We start from the raw sequence: 27,421 nt of genomic DNA, 5'->3' as shown, positions 1-27,421 counted from the left end.
TGGAGAGATTGTTAACCTCACTCAATTCAAGGCTCAAGGGTAGCGAGAGGAGATATGCTCATTTTTTAGTGCATGAGCATGATGGATCTGAAAGAGTACATGACAACAATTGTCAAGAATTGAGCTGTCTTGGTCATTTCGATCATCTTACGTGTTTAGAATATTTTGAAGATGGACTCCAATCTCAATTTGAAGGTCAAGTTCTTAAGGAAAGTGACAATGATAAAGTGAAATGTTATATGACAAACGAAATCTGGACTGATAATGCTATATCAAGTGATATCATTAACCAAATCGTCAAGAGAGATCCTTCCTTTTGCAGTCGAATCATCTACGATAATAATGGTAAATCTCAGATCAAAAGGTCAGTCTATATGTATAGACCCGATTTATTTACTCCTCAAGCTGAAGATAATTACCAAGATGAGAGTGATAGTGTGAGTGAGGATGAAGGTGAAATGGATTTGTCCGATAAGATTCTGTCAGATAGCACGTATATATATTACCCTCTTACCGTACAGGAAAGCATCGTTAGCCTGGGAGATAGAGTGTATTGATAGTCATCGCACAGCCACACTTGGTAGTGAGTAATGAAGTCCAATCGAGACGGATAGTGTAAGTATAAGCAGTGGACCATTGAGTCAGGGAGTATCGTTATGCATGATGATGAGGATGAGATAAAATCCAATTGTACGCATGTATCGTTTGACAAGACCATAAGTACACTAAAACATCCTTCGAACAGGTTCGATGATGGCGCCAGGCTAACAAAACAAATCAGCATTGATTATATACCCTATCATCTCTGCGAAGCAGGGCGAAAATAGTGCTACTCACCTTCTTGACAATTCTGGGTAAAGTACCTTTCTGGAATGCACTCCGAGAATTCCATTCGCTCCCAACGGGGTTATTAAAGCTTCTCTCATACTGTTCTTTCGAAGTGTAAGGGTAAGGAAGATCTTGCAATAAGAACTGAGAGGCTTTCTTGTCTTTCTTTTCGGTGATAATGACATTCGATCTGCTGAAGTCTTTTCGTTGAGTGGGTTCGATACCGGCTGTCTTGACGAGGAATTTGGGATTGACATGTTTCTTCTTTTTAGCTCCTTTACCACCCCATGCACCCTATCAACAACGAAATCAGTCCCGTAATTTTCCCCTGAGGAGAGGTATTATACTATGACTCACCCATCCAGGTAATGAGGTATCTTCAACCTTCGGAGCATCCATCTCCACCTGCTTCTCCTTCTCCCTAGCAAACTCTTCTACAACATTATCACCGGCAAAGGCCTGTGCAACCAAATCACGTTGTTGGAAAGCTTTGATACCTTTCCCTGAGATGGGCAGCAATTCTTCATTCTCGTCCTCACTATCACTAACATCGCCATTTGTGGGTTGGGTAGCTTTCTTGTTCTTTCCTTTCTTGTTCGATGTTGAGGATGAGGTTGTATTTGCTTCCAGCGAAATCTCAACCTTCTCGTCATCTAATTCGGCCTCTTTACCTTTGACGGCCTTCTTCAATGATCTGGTGATCTTGTCTTCTGCTTTAGCATTGGCCGAACCGACTAAGGCATTGCGCTTCCGTGACGGTCCGGCTGAAGATGTCGAAGTCAACCATGGGTTATGATCTGGAAGAGACTCTTCGATAGGAGGAGTAGGTTCACGAGGCTTGGAAAATACTGATGGTCCTTTGGTTTGAGCTGGCTGAGGGATCTCATCATCCTGTATTGTTGACGTCTAATATCCGATCATCAGTCAGTATGCAAGATCATGATTGTATTTCACTCACTCGTTGTGGCCCAGAGAAAACCATTCTTCCCTCATTCCCACCCACTCTCAGCATGCTAGGTCTCTCATCTTCCTCCTCTTCATCATCCTCATCCTCGGTTCCGCGCTCTTCACCGAACATTTCGATATCTCTTCTCAGTTCAGCTTCTGTTTCTGCAACTTTCTTCATTTCCCTTTCTTCAGCCTTTTTCATGAAAGCCATTTGCATCAATCCCTTTCCTGCTTTACCCTTAGCTTCCTGATCAGCAGCGTTCTTGGCATCGAGCGCAGCCAATTGATCAAATGCTCGGGATTTGATCATCTCCTCATCTTCTTCCGATTCTTCATCTTCGTCAGAGGAGGAATCTGAGCCTTCATCTTTACCCATTATCTTTCTTTGCAATTTCTCCTTCATATTCAGCATCTCTTCTTTCGCTCTTCTCCTATCCTCGAGTTCTGCGTTATCTCCACCTATATCCCTAGCCCATCGACCAGTTTTGGCACCATGCCTCAAAGTGGCTCGTTCCCTCGCTCGGTCTCTTTCCATTTTCTCCCGTTCTTCGGCAGCGGCCTCGGGATCCAATCTCTCCAGATCTTCAAGATCCATTCCGGGATTTTCTTTAGCAGCTCTCTTTCTAGCCAATTTTCGGAATGTCTTCGATTTAATCTTGGCTACTCTCTTCGCCTTGGCTTCTGCTCTAAACATCAATTCGCGCTGATACCTCAATGCGTCTCTTCTCTCTTTGATTTCTTCCAAAGTCATCTCTTGAGCTTCTAATGCCAGATCCTCTCTCTTAGTCAGGCTATCTTCCGTCAAATTGGCTTTATTCAATAAAGCGGTTACGGCAGATTCCAACTTGTTCGAAGGTTTGAATCCTGACAATATTTCGTTGTTACCTTTCACTCCACCACGTTGTTCAGGTTGTAATGGGAATGACAAATGTTCAGCTTCTTTGACTCGTTTCATCACACCAGCCCATTTCTGTCCTTCCTCTCTGGTCTTCTCGTACGCAGCTTCTCGGTCTAAACGTTCTTGCACGACTGTCGGTAAAGGCGCAGAGACCAAACCTTGCTTGAGGATAGATGTTGACTTCTTATTGTCGGACTTGGAAGGGAGGAGAGCGGAGGCACCAGATAGTGAGGGATGTGACGAGATGAGGGATGATAAGTCGAGTTTTTCATCTGAGGAGAACAAGTTGTCAGTTTTGCTTCCATCAATGAACAATAAGATTGTACTCACTGTTTTTCAAAGCAAGATCACCGTTGTCCTTCAAGCCTGGTCCTGATACTACAGGTAACACTCGTCGTTTCTTAGCTTGCTCGACCTTCTCCTGTCCATCCGCTTTCCTCTTCTTGTCCTCCGAGACCAGCGAGTCGACAAAAGCATCTAGACCATCGAGATTTTCCGGATCTTCATCATCTTCCGAAAGATCAGAGGGTAATTCAGCCTCTGAGTCTTCATCTTCATCTTCTTCCTCCTCCTCCTCGTTATCTTCGCTCCCTTCACCCATGTCCTCCTCATCATCATCATCCTCGGCTAGTTCTCCGTCTCCATCACTAATCTCCTCATCCTCCTCATCCTCTTCGACGGATGATGGTGCTTTGACCGCTTTATTCCCTTTACCTTTGCTCTTTGAGACAAGCTCTTCGTCACTCTCATCTAAGTTGACTGTGAGTGGCTTCGCAGGCTATATGGAGCAACTTGATGAGCTACACTTCTCGTTGCACAAGTTGATGGACTAACCTTTCTTACTACTTCCTTAGCCTTGGATTTCCCTTTCTTAGCTTTCCCTTTATCCAGTTCTCTGAATACATCACCCCATCTCTCTTCATCACTCCCATCTGATTGCCAAGCTTCGTCCGAGTCAATATCGGACTCATCGCTTTCTATTTCACCCGTGTTCTCATCATCTGCGATCATCATTGCCACCTTTTTGATCCTACTCTGCATATCTTCATCCTCATCGTCGGAATCTTCATTGGCTCTTCTTGATGGCCCAGCAAGCTCCAATTCATCCTTCGATACTGATAACTGAGCTGCGGAAGTACGATGTCGTTTAGGCAAGGCAGGAATATAAGTATAAGCGTTCGAGGGGTCTTGCCTCCTTTTAGCTTTTGAGCCGTTGATGGGTTTTGTTTTTTTGTTACCCGATGATGTGGACGCCGAGAAGGGCTGCGAACCTCTTGCCATGTTGAGCTGTTATATTGACTCTAGCTATGGTCGGATAGCTAAAGAAGTAGGGATGATAGTTGGGAAAATCAACACATAGCATCTACAATTCTGAAAATCCCAAAAAGTTGAACCGGCGAGGTGGAGGTCACCGTGCGGGTGCAATCTTGTTTGATGGACCCATTTAAGGGGGAGACGTGGTGCCACAATGGGTATTTCCGACGGTGATTCGGATCATTGGCTGGTAGGCTGTAGGTGGGATTCTCACTCGTTCACTCGTTCACCTGGTTGCAGTCGGTTGTCGTTGCTGCTGCTGGTTGCTGGTGTCATTCAGGAGATTTCAACGTATTGAGCCCGCTCATCCGTTTTCATACCACATCACTCCTTGTAAGCTTGCTTCGTCCAACTCTCGTTCAGCGGCTCATCGCTCACCCCTCTATTCGTACAGAAAATTCCTTTCTAAAATGTTCGCTTCCCGACTCACTTCCTCCCTCCGAGCTCTCCCTCGTCAAGCTTCGGCCGTTCGAATGGCCAGAAGAGGATATGCTGAAGCTGCTGGTGCTGATGGAAAACTGCAATTAAGTTTGGTGTTGCCTCATCAAGTGAGTCATTCCCCCATGTCGTTCATGCAGGGTACATCAAGAAAATTAGGAGGTCATGCTCGCTGACAGAAGTTTATCATTCTCTCTTCAACAATCATTCGGTATTCACAATTCATTTTCATATTCAATCTGTCGCCGAATTCTTCCATGTACATCAATCTGAACCGACAGTCCCTCTACTCTTCAGCCGGTGTTATCCAAGTGAACATCCCTGCCGCTACCGGTGACATGGGTGTTCTTGCCAACCACGTAGCCTCAGTTGAAGCTCTCCGAGCCGGTGTAGTAGAAGTCATTGAGGAGAACGGTCAAGCTGGAAAGAAGTGGTTTGGTGAGTCTTCAGAACTATCTGGGAAGGGAATACGAGAAACAGAAGGAGGGCGGACGCATGGGTGGTATGTCATGCGTCGGCCGAAGAAGGGTATACAAACGAGACTTGGTTTAGAGATGGAAGGGCTTCAAAGTGAAATCGGGAGAGTATATCGATATAATACCATTTTGCGGAGGAGGTTATGATGGACCGTAGAGGACAGGAACCATTAAGAAACAAGTCATCACTTTGGGTGGGAATTGCAACACATACGGAGGAGTCGTGGATTAGGGACACGGACCGAGGATATGGTGATAAGATTGCTAACTCCTTCGCTCGTCGCAGTCTCATCTGGTTTCGCTACCGTCCACGGAAACAACACTCTCACAATCAACGCTGTCGAGGCCTACCCTCTTGACAACTTCTCTCCAGAGGTTAGTAACAGTCTTTTTTGGTCTGCAACTATAATTTATCAGATATCTTCCAGATTCTCTGTCATGCCCCTATTTCATAGTTGCTCTTATCCTCTGACGGAACAATCCGTGCTGATTATATGGATTTTCACGAATAGAACATCCGATCTGGTCTTGCCGATGCCAACCGAGTCCTCTCATCTTCCGCTCCCGAATCAGAAAAAGCAGAAGCTAGAATCGAAGTTGAAGTGTTCGAAGGTCTCCAAGCTGCTCTTGCTAAATAATTTATCGCTTGTGTAGCTTAGAGTGTGATCAGGAAGGATAGACATCAAAAACATCATCATATGAGATGTGAAATTCTAAAGTATCGATCTTGGCAATGGAGGACGAAATACTACCATCATTTACAAGGAATTACTGACATAATCTCACAGTGACAATTGCTCGCATAAGTTTACAAGATAAAATTCCGTCAGGCCGATAGCTCATATCTACTCTTACCCTACCAAGCCGTTTTGTAGCGTAGGTTTTCGCTATTCATCAGTCTCATCGAAGTAACGAGAACTAGAGAAGCTTGAAGTTTGAGAAGGACTAAGTTCACTCCTTCCTTTATCCTGATCTTGTGAGAACCGTTTATCATATATAGTCTCACGTTTAGTCTCTTCAGCTTGTCGATTCGCTCCTATTGTACTGAGTGTGACTGTATGATCACTTCATCGTCATATTATCATCTTCCTCGTCTTCGGTATTCGACTCGTGTCGTGATCCGAATGAAGAAACTTCTATATTCACGTCTGATAAATCAAGATTGCCTGAGGGATAGTGGTCTTGAGTTAACCAAGTATTGATACGATCATTATACTTATTCGTGAATGATTTAATCGGTAGATAAGGGTCTCTTAAAGGTCTATAAATGTACAAGGTCGATCGAAAATCATAACTATTCAACTTTTTTGACAAATCGACCAGACCCGAGTGATCATAATGATCTGCATTATTGATCAAATCATTCTTAGTGAATCTGGAAGGTGTTTTGATCCTATTGCATTTCCATAGCATTGCTAAACCCGATCCGAACACCCCATCCGTAGCGAAGATACCTCTTGTTTTCGAACTATCATGTTCAAGAGTTGGATCTTCAATATCTTTCTCTGTCCAACCTAGACAGTCAAGTTGTTGACATTGATTAGGATTAAGAGTGTGTAAAGCGAATTGACCATCCCATGTATATTCACTATCCACTCTCATCATCCCCTTAGCCTCATGCTCGACGAGTTCCGATGGTCTATGTTCTGGTGGAAGATCCGATATGGGTGTAGTCAGAGATCTCTCTTGAATATTGTATGATATCTCCAGATATGATGCATCGTGATCGAGCTTGATTCGTTGATAGTCGGGAATTTGTAATCCTTGGCGTACTTTCAGGAAATCCTCTTGAGACATACTAGGTTGGCCAGCTTGGTCAGGGGTGTCAGGACGATATACAGTCCGTCGATAGAATGTGGGATCGCACCATTGGGTAGGAGGGAACCTTGATCGGTCAGCTGAATACGTGGATTTGGGATTAGGAGCAGACGCAAGAGCTCGTGATAACACTTCCAACCAGGTTGGATGAGACTGATTGACAGGAATGGACATTGCGGATAGGGGAGACAGCAAGATGACAATGCGAAGGGATAAAAGGCAAATGAATTCATACGCGATTCGGAAAGGGTTAAAAGTGGATAGGTAGACAGGCGAAGACTAACGTACAACGCTACGTGGTTGGATCTGAGTATGATCTGAAAACTTCTTGTACTGTGAATGGAGATATGAAGGGGAGATCAATATAGAAGTTCAGATTGTTCCATCGGTCCTTTGTGCATAGTATGACAACACCGCCCATAGGTCATGCTTGATCCATCACTCATTGTGCTGTGTTGCATATCAACGTATTGCTTTCCCAAGTCGTACACGATCTGGTGAGCTATAGACCATTCAACCAGTTCACGAAACACTCAGACTTCAACAATCTCTCCCTTCCTTCCGAAGTTGAACTCGCCATATTGTGAGTATCGTCAGGCTCAGAGATATCTCTCGAATAGTATCTTATCGTACCCAGATCATCCCTATAGAGATCCATCGGATATACGGCTCCTTAGGAATATACCGATCTTGTTCCACTTTGAGATCTTCTGAGCCTTTGAGTAACGTCGATAAATCACAATCGGTATTACAACTCTGATTGTCGTGATTTTGTTCTTGAATGAATGTACCCCAAGATTCTTGGCTTGGTAATCTGTCAGAAGTATATCTTGCACAATCTGGATTATCACAAGGAGGAGCGGACGAATGATATACCCATTTCTTATCCCATTTTAGAACCCTTATCACTTCGGACTCTCCTTCTCTTTCAGTCATTGCTGATAATATCTCCTCTTCAAGTATAAAAGTGATTCTACCCAATCCGATCTCTTCAAAATCATAATCGAAATCATCAGGTTTCCTAGGAAGGATCCCAAGTGCTTCAATACCCCTCTTTATGATTGCTTCAGATTGTGAACCGTCTGTGGTTTCCCTATGATGAGAGATGGTGACTAGTTCTCCCTGGGAGTTGGCATGTGGCTTGGTCCAGTTACTTGGATCCGACAAGAAAATTGACACAGGCATGGTGAGGGTACTATTGGATCGTTATTCCAAAAATGTCATCGATATATCCTGAGAACAACAAACGCAAAAGCCCGAACTTTCTTCGACAAATATCCAATGGTACCAACCCGAAACTTGATGCAATTAGTAATGAGGAACAAGGGGTTCGATTCGACCGCGATCATCGGGCTTACCAATTCGTGTACCCCGCATCTTTATGTCGTTACTCAATTACCACTGTAGGGGATAAAGCCTTCTTTGAATCACTTAGCTTCAATGAAAAGACGTCGACGATCGATAATACAATCGATCAAGTGCCAGCACACTATGGTTTGGCATAAGAATTTTCGAGAAATCACATAAGTTCAATACATTATGTTACTGTGTTCTACCTTGAAACCCTCTTCAGTCAAACTATTTTACTTTTCAGTACAGATCCTGATAAACTTCTCAAAGCTAGTCCTTTTCATTTTGCTATCTACCTCAAACCCATCTGTTCTCTCTTTCCAACTCTTCGTAAACCCTGGATTGCCCTAGGATATCCTCTGGAGTTATGCCTGGGGCCACTTTTGGTGTATGAGCTCTTCCCCCTTCCAGATCCAGTTTCCGGACTATAATATGTGTTAGGAGTACTTTCAGATTGAGGTGAGCCCCAGATGTGCCTACGCTATGCTCAAAACTACTTGGAGAAGAAGGTAGACTATCGCCTGAACGTCTTATGCGCAGTTCGCCCGATTGAGCATCAACTTCTCTCGGATTTGAAGCATAGTCTGCAGGGTTTACATAAGTATAGCCGCTATCCTTCACTGTGTAATTGTACGATTCAAATTTTGAGTTTGATTCTCGTTCAAATGGGCTGACAGTGAATAGATCATCTTGATCATTCCTAAGCCCAGAAGTAGGCGTACGAGGTATTGATCTAGATACAGCTCTCTTAGTAGGTCTATTTGAGATGTTCTTTTGTCTGACTCTTCTATCGATCCCATCTGTTTCTTCAGGACATACTTCTCTTCTGATCGATTCGTGAGCTACAGGAGAAGAAGAAATTTGCTGATCATCATCAACAAAATCAGCAAGATACCATTGCTGCCCTACTCTGTGGTGAGAGGGGGATGTTATTGAATATTCGATATCGTTCATTCTTTCTCCAAAACTCAATCCTTGTCCGGTCATTGGTCCATCCAAGCGGATAGATCTCTCTAATGGTTGTCGATTTTGGTCAATAGGATATTCAGGTAAAATCAAAGTACCATCTTCATCACATATAGCCATCCTTTCCAATTTTCCTTTCAATTCTAACAAGGATGTCTCTGGGTCTTGAATTACATCAACATCCTCCGTAGGGGATATTCCGTGATCGAAGTGGTATCTCAAATCAGGTCTACACCTACTCATACCTTCTATACCCTTCCTGCTCGCATTGGTAGGATCGGCCGATCCAGGACACAGGGAGTCGGTACATGACGGTAAGTGATATCGGCTCAGTACGCTATATAGAGAATAAGGGATATAATCACTTGCCAAATCTGGTCTGCGAATTATACTCGATACGATTCTCAACTGGCTGTCGGTTGGTTCCTCTAGATGATGATTTTGATTTATCTCTTGGAGACCTCTTTACTTTACTCATCAAATCGTATAAGGGACTACCACTGAAATTTCCTACGAATGGATCTGCGGGTATATCATACCATTTTGACCCAATATTGGGATTACAATAAACTCCTTCTGGATCACCTTGCGTTTGAGCAGTGGTTTGATTCGAATGACCAATACAGTCGTAACCACTACATGGAACCAGATGATACCCACCTTGGTCAGTCATATAGTATATCTTCGTTACGTCTAGTAACTCCGACCTGGTTCCTGTGGAGTCATCAGTAGTTGGACTTGTGCCTTTCATAGTGACCTCATGGACTGTATGAGAAGTAGGATATTGCATAATTTCATCCTCGTCTTCGCCATTGGGCAGGCCTGATGCCCAGAAATCGACGAGTTGCTGTCGAGTCGTGTTGGCCGTCTCATGGCTGTCGGCTTCAGGAGGCACTTTCTGCCTCACCATAATCTCGTGGCCTGCATTGTCACATAGGATGATCTGGGTGGAATAGACTTTTGAAGACATGTCGAGCAAGGCTGTGTTGGTGTCCATACGTATTTATCTTTCGGCAAGGTACGTTATCTGGGCAATTGAGCGAGCCCTTTTTGATGATTGGCAAGGTACAATGTCAAGGTATCTTCTGACTATCATCAGCCCTGGTGAAGATTGGGATAAAACTGATGGTGTTGTGTGGTATTCGAGTCCAATATACATTATAAGACTGCCGCAGTGGAGCAGACCAAGTAAAGTCCGACAAGACCCCAAATGACGACTTGACAAGTCAATGGAAGGGTGGCATTGGTGTGAGTGCCGTTCGACCGGGAGATGAGATGATTCGTGGAAAGCATCCTTTCTCTCCATATCATCAAACGTACTGTGAGAAAATTGAGATTACCCTCGATACGCCAGTCATCGGAAAATCACCAAATCGGATGGATTTTGTATATCCTTTGACGCCCATGACGACCGTATGAGACGGAACATTAGGAGTGTAAAGTTGCCTTTTTACCCGATACATACCTGATGCTACTGTATGAGGATCAAAACAAGCATTTGAGGGCTTTACCAACTAAACATGAAATAGCTGATTTATCCATATTCCTCCTTCACTCGAATGCCTTGGGCTATGGCTATGGAGTAATTTTCGCACGACAAAGGTTTATGACCTTTTCTCAAAAGCCTTCTTCATTCTCTTCTTCGTACTCTGACTTAATTGTCTTTCTTCAGCTTCTGCGACCGAAGCAACTACGGAAGGCAAATTATCCAAATACTTCTTCGCCAGTTCACCTTTCCTTCTAGCTTGAGCGTCCAAGAACAATCGATGTTGGTCGGATGTGATATCTCCAAACAGATCTACCGGCGGATCAACTTGCCTTTCTAAACTTTGGTTCGGGGGGTCCTCAAAATCGGGTTTACCTAAATCACCATTATTGGTCTTTTCCAGCAATTTCACTATATCTAGTGATTCCCCCGAAGGAATCACATGAGGATGCGAAGGAGTCTCACAAGTGAGGAAAACCTCTTTCCTCAATACATGATCTATATCTACCGCCGAGAAGAACGCTATTCCCTGAGGCATATCATCCAATCCTAAATTATAACAGAACAAAGCTCTAGTCCATATATTGGCAATTTGCAAAGCCATCGATAATCTATATTTATCTTCTTCTTTAGCCAGATATCTGACTTCGTCATGAACCGATATCAAATATCTTGCTTGAATGTTGTACTTTGCAATTAAGTATTCCATAGAAACTATCAGCAAGTGTAGGTAATCTACACCTGACGACTGGACTACCCAGTTTACTCTTGAAGGCAGATACGATGATCCTTCTTCCAAATATGATTTCCTAAGAGCTTTGGTAATTCCACATCCTAACGCTGGAGTCGTAGGTCTATCGGATAAAGCAATAGCTTCCAATGTGTTGAACAGATAGCTTTCTGATCCGCCATGCCATATTGAAGGGATAGCCGCAGGAGCAAGATTCTTACTTCGGGTGGTTTTAGATCCTTTAGTAGCTTTGTATAGATTATCTGCTAATTTACCAGCAGATTCCTTAGTCAATTTCGAATCACCTTGAAGTAGTAATTGAACAGCGTGTTTTTTACCTGCACCGTATATTCGAGAATAGTTGAATACTTTCGCGGCATCTCGTGAGATACCTAAGATCGAAGCGGTCTTGGAATGCAGGTCGGTCCCAGCAGATTTGGTTCCTTCTAAAGTCATCCATCCTATTGCCGTCGAACCATGAATACCAAATTGCGAATCTCCCATCACACTTGATATCCACAATTCCTCCGAATCAACATCCGCACCCACAATAGCATATCCAGGTGGAGCTCTGACCATGGCTTTGAGCTCGGATCCTACTCGATTCTTCTTAGCGTTAGATGCTGTCAACCAAGTTCCCTCTACTGCTCGACGAGTCACAGTTCCCATAGTGATCACTTGAGGTAAAATCATTCCCAAATTCGGTTCACGATATACGACCATCTGATCCATTATCCTTTCCCTTGAACTGATCCAATAACTGCAAAAGGCATTCATATTGGTAGCGTCCGTAGCAGCTTTGGCGGCTACGTCATCCCCTGATTCAGCAGCGGCAGAAGCGAGTTCACCGGATTCGATTGATTTGACAAAGTGTTTAGAAAGTGGATTACCAACGTTCTTCCCTTCACCATCTTTGTGAGGAAGTCGGAAATAGTAGTGGTCTTTATCTTCAGCATATACAGCATCAGGTCCAGTCTTGTCAAACTTCACTCGACCACCTCTAGCTTGTAGGGCATCTGCAGATTCAGTCTCAATGATAGTCCGAGGGACACGGTAGAGCCATCGATGGGTTCGACTGTGTATGAGCGGGTATCCCTGCCACTGAAGACGCAAAAGTAGGGGAGCAACGGTCTTCTTGAATGTCAGATCCAGCTCTCCAGCTGGTATGCGCGAAGGAGGACCGGACAGATCCCAATACCATTTGGGCCATGTATCGAGATTACCTTTCGAAGATTTTGCTTTCTTCGTAGGCGTAGAGCTAGTGGAAGCTACAGATGAGGCTGGAGAAGGCGGAGGAATGATTTCTGGGCTAGTCGTGGCGGTCGGCGAAGTATCTGTGCATCTGATATCAGCTTGGTTGTCTTTCATCAATGAATGGATGTCTCAAGTATGCTCACCTTGTGGAACAGAATTCCAGTCCAGCTGCTGAGCCCAAGGACCCTGCTTTCCCATTCGTTCGAGCTCTTCAGCGCATTTCCACAGGTCCTCCTTCACAACTTCTAATTTCGTCTGAGCCAATCGGGGCAGCAAATTACCATAAGAACTGGTTAGTTCTCCTTTCTTCAACAAAGACCTTATTCCTGGTCCTACAAGTTTAATTTTTCTAGGTTCTTCTGGCTTTCCGATCTTGAAGAATGAATAATCCTCTTCGAGTTCTTCTAGGCGTTTGTCCTTCTTTGAATGTAGTGCTACAGGGAAACCGTGATCGTCGATATATTCTCCTGAGGACGCATGAGGGACCATGAAACACCAATAGTGATCTGCGAGATAGGCTACCGGATGACCTTTGTAGGACAGTCGAAGGAAGAGAGGTAGGAAATATCGTTGAGTATGGGCGGATATTATGTATGATGGATCTTTGGAAAGATCGGAGAACCATTTGGGTTTAGAAGGAATCTCAACTGGCGGAACAGTAGAGGTAGCCTCCGTAGCAAGTTCAGTAGAGCTTGACGCATCGGTAGTAACAGCTGCAGGCTGATCATTCGTTTCTTCGATGCCATCCTCCCATCTTGCGGTCTTAGGCGACCAATCCAATTGTGCCGACCAAGGATCGCCCTCCTTCTTACCTTCCTTCCTCAACTTCTCGGCCAAAACTCTTAAAGCCTTCTTGACACCTTCATCCATCTTCTTATACGTACTCTCAGCATTCTTCAAGTATTCTTCCCAATTTTCATCTACAGGCAAGAACGAATTCCCCATCGATAACACCCCCGAAAAACTTGCAGGGTGAGAACATGATTCCAAAAACAAGGGTAATACTTTCTTGTACACATCATGAGTAATTTTCACATCTCCTCCGCAATATGTCAACAAATCTTCTAATTCTGATCTGAGTTGAGAAGCATGTTTGATAGTTTCATCTGCGAATCGGTTCCTAGCCGATTTATCCACTGGTATTCCACAATGAAGATTCGCTACTTCCGCTAAAGAGTTGACCGAAGTGACATCTTGCCATGTATTCTGACTTGACTCCATACTTTCTCCATCAGATGTATCGGTCAATTCCTGAATACCTTGCAGAAATTCCGGATCACCATTCTCCTCCGCGATCTCCATCAACGCATCCTTCGATTCTTGATCTCTTAACATTTTGTCTTTTTTGTTCTTCCGATGAGCCATCCATGCTGGTCTTTGAACAGAGGTTATACCCCTCGTAGCGACGTGTAGAGAAAGTGTATCTAACCATCTTGTAGATGTCCTTTCTAATGAGTATTCCTCTTTCACTCTCGCACGATCGTACCCCACATTATGTCCGATCACCACTCTGGCCTTAGACCCTTTGAAGAGCGGTATCAAGTCGTGTGGATGATGTTGGGGAACTCTTGTTTCCCAAGGTTCTGGTGGGTCTGGTGTAGTCGGAGGGGGATCTTCGAAAATTGTAGGTGATAACCAAGAGTACCATGCATTGGGTGTTACAGCTGTAGCCATCACGGGGAATGGCGACAGCTTGTACAGTGTTTCCACGTCATAGGACACCATCGTTTCTTCACCGAGATCCTCGACAGCTTCCATCCGTCCATCCGGATGGTACTTCGTCCACCCTGCTTCACTCATCTCCCACTTCTTAGGCATTACAGGTATTTCCGAGCTCATGAAATTTTTCGCCATGGATAAGTACGGTTCGGCGGTATGTTGACCTAGATTATAGAAATGATCTCGGATATTGTGACCTTGTATCGGAGGCATATCGAAATTGATTTCTGGTAAGACTGCTGCGCCATCGGGTGAGAGACCATTGGCCTTGAGATGACTTAAAGATATATCCAGTAGCGATGGAGGAGGTTTAGTAAGTGATTTGCCGGGGAAGATTTGAGAGTGAAGTGAAGGTGAGAGCATTTGTACGCCAACGGGGTTTCGTCGTAATCCTATGGGACATAACATCAGTATATAATCAGGTCTGTACATATGCCGGATGGAGTACTCACCATTGCTAGGTGAAGGGACATCAGCCTGATTTGATCCTGCTTCGTTCTGATCTATAGCTTTCTCTTTGCCTTTCCTACTTGGTATCGACGGCTGAGGTCGATCGTTCTCACTCAGTTTCGAAGATGACGCCTCTACTACAGTGGTAGTCGATTCCTGAGGTCGAGGACCAAACGACTTGCGATGCAGAAGACTGGGAAGATTTGAGTTTCTGAACGGTTTAGCTACAGGTTGAATAGCCTGATTAGCTCACTTCGTCGACTGTCGTGTGATATCGTATACGTGTACGAACCGGTTTCAGCTTCCAGTTTCTTCCGTTTCTGCATTTCCTGGGCCTCCAAGAAATCGTTATAATCTGGTCGTCCTCTCCCACCGTAGTCCGAGAGGGCCAACTCGTCCTCTGGGTCTTGGATTCGACTTGATCGACTGATCGATCGTGCATAGGGAAACAAGTTGGGTCGACATCGGATTTGACTGGGACGCGTTAGTCTTGCGACGTCGATAGCTTTCAGCATCTCACACCGTCACACCTCTCCGAAAGGCCCTTGAGCAGCGCCTGAGCAGGATAGGATGCGGACAAAGCTATAAACACGAAATGAGAATGGAGTGCAAAGAGGTAAAGATAGTCAGATGTATTGAGATGGACTCGGTCAAATAGTCAAATTGCGGGGAAAATGTATCAAAATATCCAAGTTTCAATTTCCGGGTAAACTTGTTTGTTCAACGTCATCGATCGTCTTCTGTTTCCTTCTTGTTCATCTTGTTCATCTTGTTCTTCTTTCTCTTCCTCATTCCCTACGAAACTCACCTCTCTCATCCAGATAAATTGCTGGACTACTGCTGAACAGCAGAGATATTGGCGAGATGGGTCTATTCTCGATATTCAGAAAGGTATATTCCATTTCTATGCGTACACTCGTCGCCTTCCTAATAGCTGACACATATCTTCATCTCTCCCACAGTCCTCTCCACCAGACTATGAAACCCTCCTCGCCCGTCTAGCGACAGATATAAACGAAGCCAAGACCCACCTCTCCGAGATCCGTCTTCGAGAGCGAAGGTTCTCACTCCTGATCAACCTCTACGGTATCGCACTATGGGCCGTTTGGGTGGGATTATGGTGGGTTCACGGATTACCCTTGGGATTGATCGGGTTGAGCCATCATGATACGGAAGGAAGAATCATTGGCGCAGCAGGTATTGCTCTAGGACCCATATTGTAAGCTCCCCTTATCATCGTCATCTCTAGAGGTATAGCTTACATGGTACGCTCGGGCAGTATCTGGGGTTTGAACAGGTTCATACATATTTGGTTCACTAGACAACGTAAACATGAGGGTGAGTTGTCTTCTATGTAAAGAGCGGTATACCCCTAAGCTAGGCTAGATATAGGTGAAATACTGATATACCTGTATACATTCACGTAGAGACCCAACTTCGATCATTGTTAACAAAACAGCGCTCACACCTTGAAGAGATCAAGAAAGCGACTAATTACGATTCGACCCGTAAATTGATTGAGAGGTATGACGATCCCTCTGGTGCCGTTAATGGCAGCCCACAGACCCCTCAGAGACGAATGCCCGAGTCACCCTCTCCTGTTGGACATGGTCAGAGTCAACCTGGAAGTATAGGTAAAGGGAGACCTGACTGTAGTAGCCCGAATGGAACACCTAGAGCACCGGGACATTTGGTCGGTGTGGGAGGGACACCAAGAGCTGGACGTGAGTTGTTTGATCATCCTTTGCAACCAGGACGGACCTGTACTCTTCCTTGTCTTCGTTCAGACATAGGGAGAATTTACAAGCTTATATACTGACATTTGTGACTCTGTACCTTCATAGCCAACCTATCCCCCATACCCATTCCTCAAGGTCTGACACCCGACCAGGCAGCAGCTTTATCCATGCAGATGCAAGCTATACAGCCTGTCTTACCAGTGCCCGAAAAGAGATGGTACGATAGAATAGCTGATACGATATTAGGGGAAGATCCTTGTGAGTGGAGATTTCTTTTCAACCATTCAGATGTGCATGCTCAACCCTGTCTCTTGGCTTGTGTTGCCGAAATACACGATATGCATCACTGGTTACTGATCGTCTCATTCCCCTTCATAGCCCATGCTGCTCAGAGCAAGTACGCTTTGGTGTGCGGAGAATGTTTCAGACATAATGGGTTGGTAGGGAGTCAATACGAGTGGGAGAGAATGCGTAAGTGACGATTCTTTCATCTTGCTTTGATCTCTGCCGACCAAGCTAATCACCATAATCAGAATGGATCTGTCCAAGATGTAATCACCTCAACCCGCCTCCAATCTCTCGTAACCCCTCATCCTCTGTTGTACCACCAGAACCAATGACAAACATCACACCTTCTAAACCTATCTCGTCGGTTCCCCAGCATAGATCTTCACCTAGGAGGAACAGATTGAATGGGAATGGCGAGAAAGTAACACCGAGATCGTCAAGATTGGGTAAAGAGGTTTTCTCAGCTAGTAGCTCGAGTGATGAGGATGTACCGAGAGATAAGGCGAAGGTCGTAGAGGAAGAAGGAATGGACGTTGATGAGAGTTGAGGGTTATATGGATAGGTGTGTGGGACGTAAGTGACGTTACAAGTGATGTTGAGAATCGTTGGTATGCATTCCTTCATTTCATCTAATCATAATCATCATCTCCGGTTAGATCGTAAGATGTCCATTATTGGTATTCCAGCACATCGTAAGGTCATTAATATACATTATACAACAGTCCAGATTGCTTTTCGGTCCCATCACTTCCTCCCCTTGACGTGTCAAGAAATCATCTGGCATTATTGGCTTGTCCTTTTCAGCCGAAAAACTTCAGTTTACTCCCCTTCGATGTCACTTTCATCTTCCTCCTCGATCATCTCAATCTTGTTTTTACGTTCATCCTCAGCTCTCTGGGCGTTATGTCTCTCAATCAACCAATCCACACATGAATCCTCTGACCAAAAATCGATCTTTACATCGGTCGTATTCCAGCCCTTCTTCTCCATCTCTTCAATCACTCTCTTTCGCAGTCCCCTAAGTTTGTCCGAAGGGTCGAACCGAACTTTCCAATATTCCATTTCTTCCCGATCGATCTCATCGGTATCCTGCGAGTGGGTAGAGTAGTATTCTAATCCTGAATGGAACTTTACCATCCCTTCTTCTTGATCATAATCACTACAATCGATAGTATTCTCCGTCCTCTCTTTCTCTTTTCTACCGATCTTGAAACCTTCTTTCAACTGATCTTTCAAATCTTCATAACCCACTTCATAATCTTTCCATTGCCATTCGCCTCCTCCCACCCTCTCAAAATTCCATACATTTATTTGTCGGATATTCGTCTGTCTGCCTAAGACTTGAAACATGACAGGTAGTTGAATACCTACATGTGGTGAATATCTTATACAACCCATTTGATCACAGTAATTACAATTCTTCATTATCCTTACTCCTCCTGCATCTCCTCCTCGACCAAACCAATGTCCAAAACCTTTAAAGGAAGCTTCGTACGAATCGATCCTATATTTATGACTTTCATCCCACCAAATTAAATCTAGTTGCTTGACTGACGGTGGTAGATGATGCAACGATCTGAACCATAGACTCGAATAATCATGTTCTTCCTCTCGTTGAGATCCTCCATCTCCATTTGAATCATCTTGATAAAGTGATTTTCGATATTTTGACATTCCCTCACCTCTATAAAAAGGTAATTCACATGGTCTTAACTTTAACACCACCCTCTCCAATTTATCAAATTTCATGATCGATCTAAAGTCCAATTCCCGAACTATCACCTTGTGTGCGTTGACACATACTTTCATAATGAATTGACATTTCTCATTTGAGCAGATTCTTTCCCTATCTTCATCAGAAGTCGTGATGTTGGTAGGTCTTTTACCTTTTGCTAGGTGAAGTATCTCAAGATTGGGTAGAGGCTCGATATATTGTTTAACGAATGGACAATCATTGATCTCGTGAATGTAAACATCGACCCTTTTTATGTACTTCAATAGAGAGTTCTTGTTTATCTCGTTGGATGGGTCGGTCTGGTTGAAGCTGGGTTTCTGGTCTAACGTGAGATTATCAAGTCTCCTGGAGCCGGCAAATATATTTCGGCCACCAGGAGCGATCGTGAGAGTATGATACAGGTGAGGGACAGATGCGTGGAAGAAGGTCTTGGATACCTGAAGTACGTTGAATAGGGTTGACTGAGGGAGGAAAGAGAATATATGAGAAAGAATGTCGGATGTGTCGGCCAGGCGGGACGACGCGGAGGAGGGAGTTGGATATGTCATGGCGAGCGACATGGCCTGAGGGTGATGAAGGTGATGAGGGTGATGGATGGTGTATGAATGAGATGATGGTGAATGAATGTATAGTGGGAAAGCTGAAGAGTGAGGGCTGTGCTGTGTTGTATCTGTACAGATGCGATGACATCAAAGTGGCGTAAGCTTGGATCAACTCGTGGTTATCAGATTCATGTCCTATATTTCATTCATTAGCATACATATATATATATATATAATTCCTCGACATGCATACCATCCCCCACGAATCATCTCCTCACTGTACCCTGTGTCGTGGAGCCATGTTCATATCTCCTCCTGGACGGATACCCACATACCCAGGTACCCGTATGCATCGCAGTCCGCTCCTCCTTCCTTCTCTTGGCGCGGTCCAGCTCTTGTTCCAATTCCTTCTCACCATAAAATTCCAAATCTGGTTTCTTCCATTCACTGAGCTTCTCCGAAATCAGACTATCCATCTCTTCCCGGAGTTCTAAGACCTTTTGAGAAGGGTACAAGCGGTTTTTCCAGTATTCTTCTTCTACTGGATCGTACTCCACACCGGCAAAAATTGATGGATAGTATTCGTCAATTGATCGATATCTGATTCTGATATCACCCTTATCCGAATGGCTTGTACCTTCGAAATTCGACGGGTCTTTTGATTGTCCCTTCCTAGCTTCCATCAGAGCTTTCTCCATATCATCCTTCACCTTATCAATCTCCAAATGATTCCTGTTCTCTACGGGAATTGCCATTTGAGCGGTTTTGTCAAAATTGACAAATTCGATATCCTTCAATCCCCCTTGTTTACCAAGCAACTTCATCAGATGAACTAGTCTTTCTCTCAGTTTCTTCGATCGTCTTCGTTCTTCCTCCGTATCTCGATCTGTCAATTGGGCGGACACTCTCCGATAGTCTGATTCCGCGAGATAATCAGAATATCTAAGACTACGATAACCTACTTTCGAGTTCACTTCCAGAGGTCCACACTCAATACAATTTTTATATAACCTTTTATGAGGTGGCCCCCTCCTACAATGTCCCGAATACTCTTCCGCATATTTCCAATCAATTCTAAAATTATGCTTTTCATCCCACCAGACTACCTTTAAACTCTTCACCGTCGGGGGAAGTACGATTTGATCTAGATTGGAATTCTTCACATCTTGTTCATCGATATGACAGTAGCGATAGCTGTATCCATATTGCGATCTAAGTTCGGAGAATGGAACGAAAGGTCTTAAATCGGGTATTTGACAAGGTCTGACCCTAACTATAACCTCTTCCAACCTATCCATATCCTTTAAGGGTCCAAAATCAAGTTGTCGAATCATCACACATTTCGTTTGTGTGCATACCCCAGAGACGAAAGGGCATGAAAGGGGATTACAAAATTTGTTTTTCCATATGCCCCCTTCCCATTCTGGATATTCATTTTTCTGTTGTCCTCCTGCCAAGTGCAATACCCTCAAGTTAGGTAAAGCAGTGAGGATCTTTCGACGATTTGGACATTCTTCTTCTTTATGGATATATAAGTCAATTCGATCGGTGAGAGATAAGAGGAATGGCTTGGTATATTCCTCAGACAGATGCTGGGTAAAAGGTGACATCTCGACGAAAGGATTGAATCTCGATTTGGAGATGCTGACCTTGGTGCTTCGTTTTAGATCTGTTTCAATCACCATATCGTCTTCATCGGAACTAGAATCGGAATCGTCTTCGCCTGCTTTCTGTTTCGGCAGTATCTTGTCTTGCTGATCGGGTGGATTGATGATAATCCGCCTGTAGAGAATTTTCGCTGTGATACCGTAAAAGAATCGATTGGTCAATAGAGTGGCGAATAGTGAGTCCCTGGGTAAGAAGGATATGACATGTTGGAGGATATCGGAAGTGTAGGCGACACGCTGAGAGGCGAGGGTCATTCTGTATGGATTGAGAGGATAAGCCATGATGATGGCAAGGTTGTTTATACGTTCATGGATTTCAACACAATTATCGATTGTGGAAGTAGTGGAACAGTAGAGAAGGAAACCTATTCTCGAATACTGTCCATATCTACACCTTTATTCAGTTCGAGTTATACACAAATGAAACGACGAGACAACCTGATTCCTGACTACGTGCTATAGCGAGTATGTACGTACGTACGTAGGGAAGCTCTAGACTCGATCTTGATGATCTCATCGATCGCCACCAAGACAAAGCAAAGTGAATGAGGAAGCAGTCACAAGTCACATGCAATACATATAGATATGGATGGAATGTACAGTAGGTAATCATGTGGATACAGTATATATTGGATCAAAAAGGCATTCTCTATAGAATTATCTCAGTCGATATCCTCTCGAAATGTATTTCACAAAATCAAATGAAAATACTACTAACGAGATCTGCTATTGGCTTCAACCTCCCTTCTTTTATGGCAATCTTCCATCTCACCTTGCAGATCTGATACACTCAGAAATTCTAGATCATCGGGTTCGATTGAGTTATACTTATCTTGGGAAAGTTCGTATCGGTAATTCACGAGTCGGGGTGAAGGTGAAAGACGGCATTTCCAATATTCCTCTTCGTCTTCATCTATTTCTCGCCTATTTGACGGGTCGAAGTAATAGTCTGACGCCGAGATATATTGGACCTTGAAACTTCTGTCTTGAACGGTAGTATCCAGGTCCAGGTCCATGTCATCGTTGGTCGAGGTGTATGAGTGATCGACTGGTCGAGTGTGAACATCAATATTATTCGGATACGTGATCAGAATATCCATCTTACCTTTATCTGATTCACCATCTATGAAAGCTTTGGCCATTTTCGTCCTCAGATCATCCACTTCCACATCTTCACCTTGACGTTTCCTGCTAATCAAAGCCATTTCACCAGTCTTATCAATATTGATAATATCCACCGTTCTCACACTCGTACATGCTTTGATCATTTCCATCAACTCCATTAAGTTTTCTTTGAGAAATCTCGGTGCAAGTCGTGTATATCCTTCAAAATAACGATGACGACCCAGCACTTGAACTGGGTCGCAATTCACACATCTCTTGTGTCTCCTCATTCCATGTTTGGTCGTACCACGTCGGTAATCCATATATTGAGAAGGTTTATCTTCCAGCCAATCCACTTTAAATGAATGCTTTCGTCCCACCATACTATCTTCAAATGTCTCACACTAGACGGTAAGGATGATATAAGTGTGGTATCAAATGGATTATCTATCGAGCGAGGTAATTGACATGGACGTATCTTCAATATCACTTGCTGTAAATCATCCATCCTCTTCAAAGGTCTAAAATCCAATTGTCTAATAATGACTTTCTCAGTAAACATGCATTGTTTCAATACGAATGGACAAGTGGACTGATCACAATAACGATCTTCCTCTTTATCGACGGACTGTTGGTGTCCACCTACTAAATGTAATATCTTCAAATTAGGTAATGGTAATGGATTCTTGTACAGTGGATTATTGTTATACCGTGTGTTGTTGACTGTATAAGGACATTGAGATTGTCTGTGAACGTATAAATCGACTCTTTTGATCAAATTTACCAAATTGTTCTTGGTCCATCGATTAGCGATTATCTTCTTCTTAAGGTGGTGCGGATATCGATATAACGGGTTTTGCGGGCCTCTTATGGCTTTGATCGTAATAGTTTGGTACAATATCGGAGTGGATGCTTCGAAGAACGTCTTACTTGTCAATAAGGTGGCAAAGAGAGATGGGTTGTCTAGATATGAGAGAATCTTGGTGAGGATGTCGGTTACTGCGAATGCTCGTTGAGTTGCAGATGTGGAGGAATCCATTGTTGATGCCCTACCATACAATGTAGTGGATCAGTGTGATAGTATTTTGTAGAGTGATGGGTATTTTGATTGTTAGAAGTAAGAAAGGAATCAGAAAACAACGACGATGGAAAGACTGTTCATATATCATTTTGCCACTCGGGTCCGCATGAAAACAATGTTGGTAGTACGTACAATTCATATTGATGACGAATTTGAAACAAGGTTACTTTCTATGAGATACTTTTACATCTTTTCGAGTGGCAGGGTGTGGTTGATCATGATGTATGATATCTCGTCGTGTATGTGTCTATGGTACAGTATCCGCTGTAGCCTCGATGAACCGGTCCGACTTGTCCATGATGCTCGTTTCCGATACATCTTCCTCGATAGCGACGCCATACGGCCGGACCGCCTCAACAGTATGTCCTTCCTTTGGTTTGGCTCGGATATTGTCTGCTCACTCACAGTGAGAGAGGTACATCTCGGAGGCTCTTGTAATGCCCCTGAGAAAGAGTTTACTTCGTTTATGTATAACCTCAGCGGGCTAGCGCTACCATCGCGAACACCTCGCCTGCCATGTCCATCTCCACCTGTACCGAGATTGCAAGGAAAGAAGAAAAAAATCAAGATGATTCGTTGATATCGTACACACGTGCACGCGACCAAGTTTCAGACCCACCCACCCGAACAGTAGATTAGTGCAGGAATGAATGGAATCATGCTGAGAGAAATAAGACACCGCACATCAGCTAATTACCCAAACAGGCAATTGACTTTCCATTACAGCATGCAGTCACTGGCAACCCATGAGGGAGTACGTACAGTAGTAGTAAAACCATGGCCATGAACCCAAAAATAAAACTTATCTTAGCCCATATAGCCAGATGTTCTTATATGCATGCACATCTTCAACACACTTCATTCACGGATGAACCTGAACCTGCAACACCAATATCAGTGACATACAAAGCGCTAGCGCAACAGCAACAGCAACAGACTGTGTAGGGAAAGGGAATCATCGATTTACATTTCCTACGGAGTACCATCCAACTCACACACGTTCGTCAAGATCAAACACCTCATTACCCTAGGTCCGTCTCAATCTAATCAGGCATATTTCACTTTACTGGAAATATCAACATCATCGAAATTTTGGATCATACGACCAGTAAAGCAACGGATTTGGAGCTCTGACTTGAAACACAAAGGCAACAACCACTATCATCGCCATCAACAACAATACACGGTGGACCATCAGTTGAGCTCAGCTCGGTGCTTCGTCGATTCCCTTTCTTGCCCACCCTGCTATCGCCTCCATCCGGCCTGGTCGGACAATTTGGAGAAGGCCGAAGATGTCGACATCAGCTACTACCTCAAATGCGACTTCACCTTCAAACAATGCAGCTGGGGTAGGACAGGACCAAGAAGCGTTATTCTCTTTGGATTTCCTAGCTTTAGCAGGATTAGATTCTGGCATGTCGAATAATAACGATATTACTTCACCTAAAAATCTAAATCAGCAGCAACAGCAGATACATGGTGATAGCCAGAGTCAGAAAGATGTCCCGGATCACAATCATTCTCAATATCTTCGACAGCAATTGCACCATTGGGAAAACAGTCATGCCGGACCGTCATCCACCTCGCATAATAGTTCAACAACCGTAACTAGGAATCCAAGTACAGATGTTGCGGATGGACTAAATTCTAGGAGTAGAAATGGGATGCGATCAGATACAGAGAATGCCATGGACCTGGACCAACCTGATATAGATCATATGACACAGCAGGAGGGGTATAATCTAGGTGGTGATAGACAAGATTACGACGCTGCTCAGGCTGCTTTGCTTCAACAGCAGGTAAGATATTCTCCTTTTCCTTCGTCAGATGTTCATTCTTTCGCTTATCAAGGCTTTTAGCTACAATCGATACATATGCAGTCTCCTTTAGGCTTCGACATAAATAATCCTCAATTCCCCCTCGCTCAGATGTTTCTTGCTTCTCCCGCATCGCAGGTCACCCAACTACAGCAGTATATACAGAATGAAAATGGGAATCAGGATGGACAGAAGTTGAGACATAGAGGGAGTGTAGATAAGAGCTGGGCAAATGGCCTCGGAGGCATGCCGACTCCCGGTAAGTCATTGAGGATCATCTTTGTGTACACCCGGTCCACAACTAATATCATGTCTGGTGTGCTATCAGGACCGAGTGGAGAGTTGATACCGCAGAACCGACAGGAAGCCATGTCTCCTATCCATCTGGAGATGCTTGCTCGTGCTCAATCGGAATTTGGAGGCGATGTAAGTGAATCCAACATACATCACGATGGAGACCAATCGAAATATGACCGTCATTGACCGTCTCATCTTTCTAGCCCAACATGTTACCCCTCCTTTCACCCGCGCTCTCTCAATCCACATCCAACTCCTTCAACTCACCTTCCACCCAAATTGCATTCAACTCTCAGCCGCCTTCTGGCCAGCTTCAGTCGAACGGAGCCAACCGATCTCCCTTGGAACAGCTGCAAGAACAACAAAGACAATTTCAAGAACAGCTCGCTATGCTTCAACAGCGGCAGTTGGAAATGCAAGCTACAGCCGCTGCTGTCGTAGCGGCATCCAATAGTTCTCCGTTCATAGGGTCTAATCCTCCTTCAGCAGGTCCTTCAAGAGGCGTATCGACTCCAGGCGCAGGGGTGACACCTAACTCGGGCTTTTTCTCACCTCTTACATCGCCCGCTCTCGAAGCCACCCATCGAATGTCACAACAGCACATGCACCGACAGCATTTCTCTCCTGCCTTTAATGCTCAACAATCTCGTACTCCCCATCCCCTTAGCGCACTCTCTTCGCCAGCCTTGAATCCTGTCGGATCCAGCGGGGGTGCACAGCAAACCCTCTCTCCAGCTCTGGGACCTCAGACAGGTGCCGATCTGAGTGATCCGGACTATCTTCGCGCTCTCGTAGGAATACTTGACGGTGATCCGCAAAATATCGGTCAATCAGCCCAGCCAAATTATCAATCACCTTCGATGGGTAGTTCGTCCAGTGCAGGTCATTCGACAATATTGGCTTCACCAGCTTTGATACCTACCAATTCAGGTGCGGGACCGCACAGACATTCGTTACCGGCCAAATCTAGACCCAGCCCAATGTTGAAACCTACCAACCATAGATCCCATCAAAGAGTACCTTCCGGAACGACCATGAATGGAAATGGAACCTTTTCAGTACCTACTTCACCTGCTGTACAGAAATTCCTTCCGAACCCACCACCGAATATGATCAATATGGGATATCTCCCTCCATCCGCTATCGAGCATCGCAACCTCGCACCAAGCGGTGCATCGATGTCATCAGCTTCAACTCCTTCTCCTGTCGATCTAAGCCATATGATGCCTCCCCCACCTGTGCCCACCAGTGGAAGTACAAAAGGTAGAAAAGGTGTAGCTCCGATGACTCCTGCAAGTCTGATGAATCTCGCTTCTGCCCCTCGCATCGCGAACAACGATATCAGTCTGGATGAGCACTGTGGTCATGGTGCAGTCGCTCCTCCTCCACCCCCTCCCAAGAGAGGTTCGTCTGGTACATCCAGTCGAATAACGCGGAAGCAGAATGGCACTAATGGTAATACCGCTGGAGGAGCAGGAAATAGAAAGACAGCTGGAAAACTGGTTTCTGTAGGTGGTGGAAAGAGGGCGTTGGCAATTCGACCTCAGAGCGCAGCTTCTTCCAAAGCAGGTGAGTATATCTCGTACCAGGTTTAGTGAATTGTCATTGATTGATATCTTTCCGTATATGCTATGATACTGTAGCGGCCAAACCACCTCCACCCCCTTCAGAACCAGAGAACCGCAAGACATCTCATAAAGCCGCTGAGCAAAAACGACGAGATTCCCTAAAAGCTGGATTCGACGAGTTGAGATTGTTATTACCTCCTATCAATGTCGAGGCTTTAGATCCCGAATCCGGTGAACCTATACCTGGATCTTCCGCACCTCGATTACTACCCAAGAGTAGTCTGGTACCGGATGATAATCCCAATAGGGGTGTATCGAAAGTTGCATTGTTACGATTTGGAAACGAGTATATAGAGAAGTTGAAAGAAAGGGTTGAAAGACGGGACGATTACATCGAGAGATTGAGAGAGGAAGTTAGAAGATTGAGAATTGCAAGTGATGACCTGAGAGAGGATGATGAAGGAGAAGGGGAAGGAGAGGGAGATATATTGGAATTTGATTGGCGAGAAGGTGAAGAAGATGAATTTGATCCTCCGCCTAACCCACTAGATGAAGATATCTTATTGGATGAAATTGGAGAACCTCTTGAAGAAGGGGATGACGATGAGATGGGGCACGGCGATGGAGACGATGATGAGATGATAGAAGATAAGAAGAAGACTATCAAGCAGAATGGGAATAGAAGATCGAAATCGTTTTCGACGTCCGGTGGAACCGGCACCAACAACCCGACGAAAAGTCCTGCGTTGAAAGCTATCAATTCCAAACGCCCCAGTATAACAAGAGGGTCTAGTAGTACCGCGACTGTTACCGTTAAGAAGTAACGATGATGCAGGAATTGGTTGCAGATGCGGTCGATGGACATTTTCTGAGAAACGCGAATGGACAGAAAACATGAGTACTGTATT

The 27,421-nt window shown here is 44.4% G+C and overlaps 12 protein-coding genes across 12 annotated transcripts; 3 read left to right on the top strand and 9 right to left on the bottom strand.

The window, feature by feature from the left end:
* Positions 1–725: 725 nt before the first annotated feature.
* L199_008619 (uncharacterized protein) lies at positions 726–3,955 on the bottom strand (the record flags this gene model as incomplete). Its single annotated transcript, XM_064894298.1, has 6 exons — positions 726–764; positions 838–1,122; positions 1,186–1,734; positions 1,787–2,946; positions 3,005–3,452; positions 3,509–3,955. The coding sequence occupies 6 exons, from the start codon at positions 3,953–3,955 to the stop codon at positions 726–728; spliced, it is 2,928 nt and encodes a 975-aa protein (XP_064750370.1).
* Positions 3,956–4,398: 443 nt separating this feature from the next.
* On the top strand, positions 4,399–5,540 carry L199_008618 (uncharacterized protein; the record flags this gene model as incomplete). Its single annotated transcript, XM_064894297.1, has 4 exons — positions 4,399–4,536; positions 4,708–4,864; positions 5,189–5,277; positions 5,415–5,540. 4 exons carry the CDS (start codon positions 4,399–4,401, stop codon positions 5,538–5,540), a joined length of 510 nt encoding a protein of 169 aa, XP_064750369.1.
* Positions 5,541–5,789: 249 nt separating this feature from the next.
* On the bottom strand, positions 5,790–6,894 carry L199_008617 (uncharacterized protein; the record flags this gene model as incomplete). Its single annotated transcript, XM_064894296.1, has 2 exons — positions 5,790–5,870; positions 6,049–6,894. 2 exons carry the CDS (start codon positions 6,892–6,894, stop codon positions 5,790–5,792), a joined length of 927 nt encoding a protein of 308 aa, XP_064750368.1.
* A 450-nt stretch (positions 6,895–7,344) lies between these two features.
* On the bottom strand, positions 7,345–7,905 carry L199_008616 (uncharacterized protein; the record flags this gene model as incomplete). The annotated part of the gene is made up of 1 exon (XM_064894295.1): positions 7,345–7,905. The coding sequence occupies one exon, from the start codon at positions 7,903–7,905 to the stop codon at positions 7,345–7,347; it is 561 nt and encodes a 186-aa protein (XP_064750367.1).
* A 457-nt stretch (positions 7,906–8,362) lies between these two features.
* Positions 8,363–10,006, bottom strand: L199_008615 (uncharacterized protein; the record flags this gene model as incomplete). Its single annotated transcript, XM_064894294.1, has 3 exons — positions 8,363–8,551; positions 8,746–9,373; positions 9,429–10,006. 3 exons carry the CDS (start codon positions 10,004–10,006, stop codon positions 8,363–8,365), a joined length of 1,395 nt encoding a protein of 464 aa, XP_064750366.1.
* Positions 10,007–10,640: 634 nt separating this feature from the next.
* L199_008614 (uncharacterized protein) lies at positions 10,641–15,190 on the bottom strand (the record flags this gene model as incomplete). Its single annotated transcript, XM_064894293.1, has 4 exons — positions 10,641–12,586; positions 12,650–14,617; positions 14,678–14,899; positions 14,968–15,190. The coding sequence occupies 4 exons, from the start codon at positions 15,188–15,190 to the stop codon at positions 10,641–10,643; spliced, it is 4,359 nt and encodes a 1,452-aa protein (XP_064750365.1).
* A 349-nt stretch (positions 15,191–15,539) lies between these two features.
* L199_008613 (uncharacterized protein) lies at positions 15,540–17,249 on the top strand (the record flags this gene model as incomplete). Its single annotated transcript, XM_064894292.1, has 7 exons — positions 15,540–15,566; positions 15,638–15,894; positions 15,955–16,013; positions 16,103–16,399; positions 16,520–16,672; positions 16,793–16,885; positions 16,948–17,249. 7 exons carry the CDS (start codon positions 15,540–15,542, stop codon positions 17,247–17,249), a joined length of 1,188 nt encoding a protein of 395 aa, XP_064750364.1.
* A 272-nt stretch (positions 17,250–17,521) lies between these two features.
* Positions 17,522–18,997, bottom strand: L199_008612 (uncharacterized protein; the record flags this gene model as incomplete). The annotated part of the gene is made up of 1 exon (XM_064894291.1): positions 17,522–18,997. One exon carries the CDS (start codon positions 18,995–18,997, stop codon positions 17,522–17,524), a length of 1,476 nt encoding a protein of 491 aa, XP_064750363.1.
* Positions 18,998–19,245: 248 nt separating this feature from the next.
* On the bottom strand, positions 19,246–20,928 carry L199_008611 (uncharacterized protein; the record flags this gene model as incomplete). The annotated part of the gene is made up of 1 exon (XM_064894290.1): positions 19,246–20,928. The coding sequence occupies one exon, from the start codon at positions 20,926–20,928 to the stop codon at positions 19,246–19,248; it is 1,683 nt and encodes a 560-aa protein (XP_064750362.1).
* A 431-nt stretch (positions 20,929–21,359) lies between these two features.
* Positions 21,360–21,851, bottom strand: L199_008610 (uncharacterized protein; the record flags this gene model as incomplete). The annotated part of the gene is made up of 1 exon (XM_064894289.1): positions 21,360–21,851. The coding sequence occupies one exon, from the start codon at positions 21,849–21,851 to the stop codon at positions 21,360–21,362; it is 492 nt and encodes a 163-aa protein (XP_064750361.1).
* Positions 21,852–22,036: 185 nt separating this feature from the next.
* Positions 22,037–22,789, bottom strand: L199_008609 (uncharacterized protein; the record flags this gene model as incomplete). Its single annotated transcript, XM_064894288.1, has 1 exon — positions 22,037–22,789. The coding sequence occupies one exon, from the start codon at positions 22,787–22,789 to the stop codon at positions 22,037–22,039; it is 753 nt and encodes a 250-aa protein (XP_064750360.1).
* A 1,334-nt stretch (positions 22,790–24,123) lies between these two features.
* L199_008608 (uncharacterized protein) lies at positions 24,124–27,337 on the top strand (the record flags this gene model as incomplete). Its single annotated transcript, XM_064894287.1, has 5 exons — positions 24,124–24,630; positions 24,691–24,907; positions 24,977–25,074; positions 25,149–26,514; positions 26,589–27,337. 5 exons carry the CDS (start codon positions 24,124–24,126, stop codon positions 27,335–27,337), a joined length of 2,937 nt encoding a protein of 978 aa, XP_064750359.1.
* Positions 27,338–27,421: the final 84 nt, after the last annotated feature.

This window comes from Kwoniella botswanensis, chromosome 3, assembly GCF_036426115.1.
Source record: "Kwoniella botswanensis chromosome 3, complete sequence".
Lineage (NCBI taxonomy): Eukaryota > Fungi > Basidiomycota > Tremellomycetes > Tremellales > Cryptococcaceae > Kwoniella > Kwoniella botswanensis.
This window is presented reverse-complemented; position numbering and strand designations above follow the sequence as displayed.